This window comes from Planococcus citri, chromosome 3 (assembly GCF_950023065.1).
Source record: "Planococcus citri chromosome 3, ihPlaCitr1.1, whole genome shotgun sequence".
Lineage (NCBI taxonomy): Eukaryota > Metazoa > Arthropoda > Insecta > Hemiptera > Pseudococcidae > Planococcus > Planococcus citri.
Genome location: NC_088679.1, coordinates 50,246,068 through 50,256,548, shown reverse-complemented (window position 1 = coordinate 50,256,548; position 10,481 = coordinate 50,246,068). Strand labels below are relative to the sequence as shown.

The 10,481-nt window shown below is 33.9% G+C and overlaps 2 protein-coding genes across 2 annotated transcripts; one reads left to right on the top strand and one right to left on the bottom strand.

The window, feature by feature from the left end:
* Positions 1 to 692: 692 nt before the first annotated feature.
* Nup160 (nuclear pore complex protein Nup160) lies at positions 693 to 6,767 on the bottom strand. Its single transcript, XM_065355269.1, has 24 exons — positions 6,397 to 6,767; positions 6,217 to 6,307; positions 5,944 to 6,142; positions 5,770 to 5,866; positions 5,485 to 5,674; positions 5,223 to 5,395; positions 4,977 to 5,134; positions 4,626 to 4,889; positions 4,400 to 4,545; positions 4,108 to 4,289; positions 3,870 to 4,027; positions 3,688 to 3,781; positions 3,531 to 3,609; positions 3,203 to 3,448; positions 3,021 to 3,121; positions 2,849 to 2,949; positions 2,664 to 2,762; positions 2,279 to 2,579; positions 2,017 to 2,180; positions 1,857 to 1,944; positions 1,598 to 1,780; positions 1,352 to 1,518; positions 1,074 to 1,283; positions 693 to 996 (listed from the first exon to the last, which is right to left on the bottom strand). Exons 1-24 carry the CDS (start codon positions 6,479 to 6,481, stop codon positions 871 to 873), a joined length of 3,702 nt encoding a protein of 1,233 aa, XP_065211341.1. The 5' UTR covers positions 6,482 to 6,767; the 3' UTR covers positions 693 to 870.
* Positions 6,768 to 6,991: 224 nt separating this feature from the next.
* Gmppb (GDP-mannose pyrophosphorylase B) lies at positions 6,992 to 9,266 on the top strand. Its single transcript, XM_065355270.1, has 3 exons — positions 6,992 to 7,173; positions 7,510 to 8,265; positions 8,348 to 9,266. The coding sequence occupies exons 2-3, from the start codon at positions 7,560 to 7,562 to the stop codon at positions 8,746 to 8,748; spliced, it is 1,107 nt and encodes a 368-aa protein (XP_065211342.1). The 5' UTR covers positions 6,992 to 7,173; positions 7,510 to 7,559; the 3' UTR covers positions 8,749 to 9,266.
* The last annotated feature ends 1,215 nt before the right edge of the window (positions 9,267 to 10,481 follow it).

Sequence of the window (10,481 nt, the reverse complement as noted above, 5' to 3'; positions counted from 1 at the left end):
CGAAAAAAAAATGGGATGGAATTCATTTTTTGAGAATATTTTGTATCAAATTTAATAAAATTATATTACCTATTTACTTTGTATCGAAAGAAAGCAAAGCTTTAGCAGAGGCCAATTTAATGAAAGTTGCTCCGTGAATAGGTAAGATTATTAATTTTCGTTGTTTTTTCAAGCTTCTGGGACTCTTTGAGTCTGTTTCTTGAGTTTCCATGTCAAGTACATAATTATATCCAACTTCCTATTTATTTCTGTTTTGTTCAAGTTCTAACTACCTCCCCCCCCTGTAATTAGTAATTACTCTTTCAATTTTTAGTTTTTTTCAAAGACGCACATTTGCCTATTTGATTTTCTGACACAAACAAATTAAAGTTTTTTCATTTTTTTTGAGGTGGGGGTGTGGGAGGAATTTATTGATCAAGTAGTTTAAAATTTCAATTTCAATTTTTTTTAAAACCAAATATCAAAAAAGGTGTGCTCTTGATTCAAACACTTACTTGAAAATGTCGATTCAAAATCAAAATTTCGATTCTAATAGGCACTAGAGTAGGAGGATCGTAGAAACATGGGGTGCCTCAGCAACCTCGGTGTATCATTTGTTACACGGAACAATTGGTTTTCTAACGTAATACTTTGATCCCACTTGCTATTTAAACAACCTCTCGTGATCGAGAAAGAAGAATAATTACACAAAATATTGGAAAAATCATTGTTACAAAAATATACCTATTTATACACTGATTGAACATAAAAACTTGAGTCAGGAGAATCTATACAGGCGTAAATGAAAATCTGTTGATCTGAAAATATCTATTTCGCTTCTTTTTCTGAACGTGAACTCGAATAACTTGGCCGATGTACAGAATAATTCGATCATAACGAACGTACATTTACAATCCCAGTATCACGATTATATCGAATTCTGTCATCTGTAATTCTTGCAGTAGTATCTAGATAAATATCGACGGCGCTTTTGACTTCTTCGTACAAATCATTCATCTGAAATACAGTGAAACTATGCATAGAACCAGAATTCAAAAGACAAATCAATATATGAAAATACATTCATCAAATACCTGTTGATTTTGTAATTCTAACAGAAGAATATCGATAGCATTGGCGGGTAGACATTTGGCTGATGAAGAAACCGTGAGGGCATCATTAATTTCGAAATTTTCTTTGCCTTTTCCTAAAATCGCAGCTATTAATTCGCAGCATAATTTGGAAGCTTCTGCTAAGACTCCGAATGATAAATACAATCTAAGCAGCTCGCCGGGATTACGTTTCTATAATTGTAAATAACCATATATTGAACGAAGTCTACATCAAAGTGATAATCAACTGAGGATTGTACCTTATATGAAACTTCGAGCCAATATGGTAAAACCACATCCAAAGACATTATTTTGCTAGCGACGGCTTTGTGTAATGTAGTCAAATGCGGTTGTTCGTATTTAAGCAACAAGGCTTCCAATAATCGCCAAGCAACGACGACAGCGTTTTCGTCTCCGACGATGAAATCTTCGGTAAAAAAAAAATTATTATTTGGTTAGTTACGTAAGCAATGAGTGATTTTTGTATTTAAATAGATCCTATTTACCAGATATATCGTTTTCAACAAGCCAACTCCAAGGGTCTGGATCTTCTGTGATACGAGTACACGCTGCAGCTAATCCTTCTAAGGCTGGTTCTAATTCTAATTGGAATAGTAACGATATCCTTAATGCTAATCTATACCGGCTAGCTGATATTAACTTCATGACTACTTCGAATGCTGACACATCTGAATAAAAAAATGGAAACGTAATGAAATAATCAACCCTACCGTTACTTAAAACAATAAAATACTTTGATTTTACCGGGCGGACAATTGAGTAATTTAGATCTAGCAGAAGCTAATTCAAATTCCTTGGTCAAATCTTGTAACTGGTAAATTTCCAAGACATCCTGAAACACATCATAGCGAAATATTAGTTTAGGCTGACGATAAATTTCGTTCACTTTGAATTATCAACTTACAGAATCATCGTCAAGGTTTTCTTTCATAGTATTTTCTCTTGGCTTCAGAAGCCAAGCATGCTCGGGGCTCACCAACGATAGACAATTTAAACAAACGGAATACGAAAGCATTTGAAGCTTATTATTATCAGAACGAAAACCTTGTTCAAACATGATACGCGCAGCTGTAAAAAAAAAATACCGACAAAATATATTAAATCAAATTGAACGATAAAATTATTAGAAAAATGCAAGTTGTGAATAATCAAGAGTGCGGTCATACCTTTGCGGAAATTTTCCATACGCACATGAAGCGCGTATAAAAAGTTATAATACGGAGCAGCTTGATGAGATTGTAAAGATCTAGCTCTCTGTTCCATAATGTTTTCTAAATGTGGCAATAAATCGTTGTATGGAAAATTTAATAATTTTTCTACGTGCTTGGAATTCATCAACGTGATCACTAGCTCGCGGAGACAATCTATCCGACGCGAACGATCCGGATTTTTATCCATATTGACAAACGCCAAGTCATATCGACCCAATTTCAAATGATGCAAAAACAAAATCGAATACAATGTTGTCTGAAAAATAAAATAAAATTACTCCATAATTTTTAATTTAGATGCGATAGTAAACAACGATTAATTCTCAAATGAATAACCTACCAAATCCGGATGATTAATTTTAGTCGCTCTTTCTACGGCTAACTCAGCTAAATGTATCACAATATCGGACTGATCAGCACTTTCGAACATTTTAATAGCCTGATATATGAAAAAATATTAAAATACGCGATGAAAAATATAATTTTCAAAGGCGAAATTCTATTCTTAAAGAACCAGGTTTTTACCTTCAGATAATTTTCCGGAGAGTCGACCATTTCTTCAACTAAATCGAAAGCTTTGTACGGCTCATTCATTTCGATGAAGTTTTGAACCAACAAATTACGCCCTGCAGCAAAAAATACAATACATATCAATTATTTGTTCGTACAAAAATTTTACGGAATTTTTTATACTAACATTGTTTATGAGGAACCATTCTCGAAAAACTCGTTAGCAATAAATGCTGTTTGTGGATTAAAAGGTATTCTGCTAAATTTACGCTGTTTGTTAATGGCCACCTGATATAAAGTTAAGGAAAAATTGAAGTGAAAAAAAAATGCTTTTGTACTTGAATAGTGCTCAATAACACAAAAGGATACAAATATTGTAACGTTGACCATATCGTATCCAAAACCAAGGGCTGGACAACAATATCGGGTTTATTCAACAGTAATAACTGCATCAAGGATATCAGTTGTGCATTATTAGGAACGACAGCTTCACAACACCAGTTCAATATCGCATATGCATAGCATAAATTCAATGTATCGGTCAAGAAATCTCGTTTGATTTCACTACTATCCAATATCTGAATCAATAGTACCAAGTTGCGGCAAGTGTTCAATCTATGAAACAATATACAAGCAGATCATAACAAACAGTCGTGAACCAATTTAGTTAAATTTTTTACCCGAATAAAAAAAATACCTCATCTTCACAATTTGACTGATGGAACACGTAATAAGTTGAACTCCTAATTCACTTCTAAACGAATCGCCATACTCTCCTGAAAATACCAATCGTCCAAAGATCAAAAAATGATAGTATTTCACCGAAGACCAAAATTATTCCAAGTACACTTTACCAGCATGTTCGAATGTTTCTGGCATGAATAAAACGTCAGATAGATTACGTAACGTTGATTGTAAATCCTGATATTTCATAACAGCGTCCAATTCCTGTACATTAAAATACGCGGGTTAGTTTGATTAATTACATACATAATCAAAATTACAGCAATTTGTATGCATTCTGATAAAATCATACCAAATTCAATTTGTTTTGTAATTTAAATTCTGCGGCGATTTCAGCTGATACTTTTTTTAGAGAACAGAAACCTTTCAGAGCTCGATCAAAACGTATGCCTTGCTCTTCACTCAATGAAATTTGGGACAGCATGCTTAAAACATGTTTGTAACTCTGACCTAAATCACGAAATAATAAGTCAATAACACAAGCCATATTATTCCGTACTATTAAATTCGATTGGAAATATTCAACCAACTTTCATTACTGTGACCGGGTCGCAAAAGCATTTCTTCTTCCAAAATATCAACGGTGCGGAAAAACGAAAGATTATTTTTGGATATTACAACCAGCAGTGAAGAAGGAAGCCAGAACAAACCGCTAGGAATTTTTCCCGTCTCTTGGTACTGAATACAATTCAAATAAAATTTATTCCAGCACCTGAAATACAGTAAAAATTTTTACATATAATAAACAAGCGTAAGAAAATAAAGCCACAAATTCATCCTAAAGAACATTACGACGAACAAAATACGATCAATATCTTTCACCTTTCTGAAATCTCGATGTAATCATCATCAGATAATTCGTATTCGAGCGCTTCAGCTTGGATTTCCATTTCCAACGCAGCACACACTTTCGAACGTAATTCTGCTTTAGTAGCCGGTTGATCTAGTTGAGGTGTTCCTTTGTATATCTATTCCCAATTGAAAACCACATTATTAAAAAGGAATAAATAATTCAAACGGGTAAAACAACAACCTGATTTGAACTCACATTTAAAACTTTCTTAATATCCGAAACAGAAAATGCGCCAGGAGCAAAGATTACATTCAAGTAAAACTCTCTGGAGGTCAATCCAGCACTAGAAGAATAATTGTTGAAAACAGGCTCCCTTCTGCAGCTTTCGAAGAAACTCCATTTCCCAGTAATCAAGGATAAAGCAGAAGTTACGGCATCGCCATTCTCTCGTGAACGCCATACGCACAGAATTACCAAACCATCACAATCGACGTTCATTTCAATTAAATCCATGTTAGGCTGTACAAAATATAACACACGATTATGCAAATGCAAATGCGACAAAAATCAATAAACGATCGTGATCAAAAATAATGAACCACTCACTGGAGTCGTATAAGTTAGCGGCTCGTTATCAAAAGAAATATTATTCTTTTTTAGAATAGGTCGCAGAACTAATAATTGCGAGTAATCCATGGAAGATGAATAAATAGCTAAGGTTAAATGTGATCCATTCAATTTTTTACGAAGTATATGGTACTGAGCTGTAAAAAAAAAATCAATATTACAAGCAATCGTGTGACCATCGGTTTTAACCTATCTCATATTAGCTATTTATGCCATAATATTTACCTCCAACTAAAGCCTGATTAGAAGCAGTAAAATCAAATTCATAAACGCAGACCATTTTTGTACAACTCCAAACTCTCAATTGACCATTGCGACTCAACGCGAATAAAAATACTTCTTTGTCGTATCTTTCTAAAGCGAGACTAACCGTGTTGTCTTCATTCGATTTACCTCCTCTGAAAAATTCGTAATTATTTTGTCAAGATGCTAATATAAACTAATCAATACTCGGAAAATAGCTGAGTAAGCTGCATAATATACTTACAACAAGACCTCCGTTAAACCCGATAAGAATCGTTTTCTGCCAAATGATTCCATCTTTAAATAATTCGATGCAGCCATACCAGTTAATCGTTGCACTTTGATTAGTAGGACAGAATTATTATTTAAAGCAAGAGAAAACATAGCGTTATCATCATCATCGGCTAGAACGGAAGCTGCCGAATGGGGTAGATCTAAAATGAATATTACGAAAAGAATTATCAGTAATAAAATTAAACACCAACTCCGAGTGGAAATACGATAGTTCATTTTCCAAAAATCAACTCACAAGGCATAGTATTGAATAAATGGAACGTTGTAGGATTGCATATGCTATCAGCGTTAACATCTGCAAGTATGGAAGTAGAGCGAAAATCAGTTGTTCTCTGAAACAATAGAAAAAGAAGTGTATCATTAGTTTCGATTCGAAAACACCAACATCTCATCGAAAATTGAAACACACTTCATAAGCAGGATGAGGAAACGTTAATCGATGAACACTGGACACCGTTGGTACCAATACAACAACAGTATTGGCTCTTTCGCAGATGGTAATGCCATCGAGAATTGGCGCATTTTGAAATTTATATCGAATCTGATTATTGTGAAGATTGAAATCTAAGCTCTGCTCAATTATTTCCAATACATCGTAGTTTGTCCTCCTACACATAAACATTACATCATAAATGAGTTTATCCGATCATTTCAATTCGACTTGAAGAACATAACGTATTACCAGTAAAGGAATCGGTTTGGCAATTCATTGAACGCATAACCACCCGAATGCGAAACGACTTTAATATCTTGTAAAGTACTGGGTGTTCCTCCTGAAAGTACATGTAATGGAAAATTGATATTTCACGTTTAAATATAGGACACTGAATAGTCAAGATTCTAAAAGATGAATCAGCATTACCACTATTGAAACAGATCTCTCTCCATTTGTTGGTCTGAGAAAACTCTGGTATGATTTCTTTGAACGCTTGGGGTAATTCAAACATGTTGGCCGGAGACGAATATATTATTCTGTACCAAAATGCGCTGTAGCTGTTAGATATGCGAAAAAGTTTGTGATTCTAACGATTCCTAGTCAAAAATCAACGGAGAATCTGTATCTTGCATTGAAATGTTCGAGTCATTTCTTACAACGTAAAAATGAATATATCGGCACTACATCAGTTTCGCGAACATTAACAAACGCGGTAGAAAGATTATTTCTGAATAATTGATAAAATTGGGAGTTGAATAAATGCGAAAACAGCGAAAACGCCGAAAACTACAACTCAAATTTTATTTCGCGACGAAAATTATCTCATCTCCCGCCGCCGGCCGCCTTCATCAAAATTCTTCTTCAACCGTGCGATTTTTGAGTTTATGTCTCATACCAACGGCAGCATCAGTAACGCATTCACTGTAACTTAACTGTAACCGAAACGCTACGCACTGATAAGGAAAACGATAACAAATAAGCTTTCAGTGGTTCCAAAAAATAGCTGCTGCAGTTGAACTTTCCACGTACGCAGAGAGATAACCAAATCATCAGCCGTACTTTGTATTCCATTTAATGTACTGATAACGTTGCTTTGCCAATTTTCTAATTAATTGTAATTAAAACTTGAAAGCTGATTCGCGTATGTCATTTGGAAAATGCTTGTAATCGTGGAAATTTGATTTTGTCAACCTCGGCAACTTGGTAAGGAAAAACTTTTAATTTTCGCTTTCACTTTCATTCGTAGATTTAAAAACTATGTTCTGAAAATCAGGAGACGAATAATTTGAATATTTCTATATAAATAAGAAATATTTACGCTCATTTTAATTAAAAAATGCACTCGTCATGAATTTTTTTGAAAATCATAATTCTGAGGTTTGTATTTCGTGCAGGTCACAGGTGTGTGACGATGAATTCAACTACTTTGTTTACCCTCGAATTTCATAATTTTAATGAGTTTGCCGGATACTGTCCGGCGTCAGATAGTTATTGATTACGTGTCAACAATTTTCATCACGCTTTTCTTGTGTATTTCAGATAATGATTTGAGACATTACGTCAAAGAAAAGTACAGTATAAACCTCAGTATGTGCGGCAAAGAACTTATTGGTAAAATCAAAGCCCTGATTTTAGTCGGCGGATATGGAACCAGATTAAGGCCTTTGACACTTAGCAGACCTAAGCCACTTGTCGAATTCGCCAACAAATCGATGCTCATACATCAGCTAGAAGCATTAATAGAAGCCGGCGTCACGGAAGTAGTATTGGCTGTATCTTACCAAGCTCAAGAGATGGAAAAGGATTTAAAAGAAGAAGCACAAAAATTAGGAGTTAGTTTAATATTCTCGCACGAATCGGAACCACTGGGTACAGCTGGTCCTCTGGCTTTGGCTAGCAAAACCTTATCTGAAAATGACGAACCGTTTTTCGTTCTGAATTCAGACATCATTTGTGATTTTCCTTTCAAAGAAATGGTCGCTTTTCATAAAAAGCACGGAAAAGAAGGCACTATTTGCGTTACGAAGGTAGAAGAACCCTCCAAATATGGTGTCGTGCTGTACGATGAAAATGGCTGCATTAAAAATTTCATTGAAAAGCCTCAAGAATTTGTTTCGAATAAAATTAACGCCGGAATGTATATTTTCAATAGTAGCATTTTAAAAAGAATCAAATTAGAACCCACCAGCATAGAGAAGGAAATTTTTCCCGAAATGGCGAAAGAAAGTCAGTTATATGCTCTGGAATTGAAAGGCTTCTGGATGGATGTCGGACAACCTCGAGATTTTTTAACCGGTGAGTTCTTCAAATTCTAAAAAAAAACAATCTATGAAAATTTAATATTTATTCGCATTTTTTTCTGTTTTTATTTCTCAAGGTATGTGTTTGTATTTATCTTCATTGCGTCAAAAGAAATCCGATAAACTATCAGACCGAGAAGCTGTTGTTGGCAATGTATTGATCGATCCATCAGCGAAAATAGGCCAAGATTGCAAAATTGGCCCTAATGTGACCATCGGTCCGAATGTCGTCATCGAAGATGGAGTTTGCATTCGACGTAGCACCATATTATCGGGAGCTGTCATAAGATCACATTCTTGGCTGGATAGTTGTATCATTGGATGGCGATGTGTTATTGGAAGATGGGTTCGACTTGAAAACAATACCGTCTTAGGGGAAGACGTCATTGTAAAAGATGAAATTTATATTAATGGTGGGCAAGTACTACCTCATAAATCGATCGCCTCTTCCGTTCCGGACCCTCAGATTATTATGTAATGAGACGACGTATTCTTTGTTGGACCTTCATCGAGATCATTGATCTCGCATATTTATTCTGAATGACTGCGACAAATCATTAGCGAAACGAAAAAGTAGAACTTGAAAAGTTTAACTTTTTACAAAATATTACATTATGTCTAATTTTTCTGAAACGAAAGGAAGAATTCGTTTCAAGTTCAGAATAATTTTAAAAAATCATTATAACACCAGAAGTATTTAATTAAGGACCAACAAAGTGATTGCAAAGATTTATTCTATTTTGATGTGAACCTAAGATCAATAATTGAACGAAAACTGCGACGTTATTTTTGTTATTTAGCCAATTTATTTGTTATTTATTTAAGTTTTCTAAATGAGAAAAATTTGTACCTACCTACTTCTATTTTCAACTTTCAAACAAAATATATTATTATGTATTTCAAACTAGTAGGTATATTTTACGCATCAATAATGTAATTAAATATTTTTAAATTTTCTAATTGAAATTTTTATAAATAAACTTATTATTACGTTTTGTTGCTTGTTTTAAAACAGAATGGTTGTACATAAAAAAGACGAAGCGGGGTGAGTGTGCTTGTTTATGTGATTTTCAAAAATTACTTTTTGATGATTCGAATTTTTTAAACAGAAGATTTCACATTTATCTACTTGTATAGAATGTTCGTAACTAAACATATGAAGAATTATGATTTTTTTTTCAATTTTTGTTATGAACAGTCGTTGCGTATCGTAGGGTAATCAATAATCATAGACATATTCGATGTTTTTCCTGCTCATCGTGAGAAGAGATTACAGATAGACATTTGATATTTGATCACTATTTTCATTGATCATCGTATCGACTGAATAATCTAGAATGAAAATGCGAAATTTTGACGCTAATTTTTTGAAAGTATAACATGGGTACCAATGTGACTGTTGTGATTGTAGCAATAGCAACTTGAATTACCTCCTGATTTGTATGGTCACATAAGTTGGCATTTGTAGGAACTAGAATACTGACATCGTTAAAATCTTCGTTTTTTTTAAAATTCCCTTCCTTTTCATAAAAAAATTAAATTAAATTATGTGTTTTGTTTATAAATAAAAGGAACTCGTTCGAAATCTTCTTCGTGCTGTGTAGTATTTTTCATTAAAAAATTCAAAGAAAAGAATTTGAAAAATTTTTTACCTTGATTATTTTTTATTTAGAAAAAAATCTCTGGTTAAAAGTTTATGAGAATCAGAATTGTAAAAGCAGAATAATTCGCAATCGCAGTTCAAATATCTCTCATACTTTCCCCTCCCACCCCTTTCTTTTGCGTGCGCGTATTCAAAAATACCACCTACCTTTGCCCCTTCAGTCTTTGCTGCCTTTACTCCGTAACCTCTTGACATTTACCTTTCTCTTTCATATACCACCCACCAGTTGTACTGCTACCCATTACTTTTCAACTTCACTCTTAACACTAAACTTGTATATTGTAGTGTTGTAATGTGAAACACTTGATTGTTCAAGATGAAAATAGGAAAAAAAATTTAAGTACCTACATTGGTCTAAATGAATACTTGTACCTATATGAGAAGTTGAGAAAAAAAATACAAATGATGCCATATGTAAGCCTATATGTACAAGGTTATCACCAGCTATGCGGTAACTGTTTCTCCGAGCATAACACTTGAATTTTTTCCTACAGCATGGGAAAAAAGCGTTAATGATTTGAGATATTAAAGATCTCATTTCAAGTCTA

What these genes read in the sequence shown, in the direction of transcription:
- Gmppb (XM_065355270.1), top strand. Translation starts at nt 7,560, where the DNA reads ATGTGCGGCAAAGAACTTATTGGTAAAATCAAAGCCCTGATTTTAGTC. An exon ending in ACCTCGAGATTTTTTAACCG is followed by an intron (nt 8,266 to 8,347) that starts GTGAGTTCTTCA and finishes TTATTTCTCAAG; the next exon opens with GTATGTGTTTGTATTTATCT.
- Nup160 (XM_065355269.1), bottom strand. Translation starts at nt 6,481, where the DNA reads ATGTTTGAATTACCCCAAGCGTTCAAAGAAATCATACCAGAGTTTTCT. An exon ending in AGAGATCTGTTTCAATAGTG is followed by an intron (nt 6,308 to 6,396) that starts GTAATGCTGATT and finishes ATGTACTTTCAG; the next exon opens with GAGGAACACCCAGTACTTTA. An exon ending in AGTCAAATTGTGAAGATGAG is followed by an intron (nt 3,449 to 3,530) that starts GTATTTTTTTTA and finishes ATTGTTTCATAG; the next exon opens with ATTGAACACTTGCCGCAACT.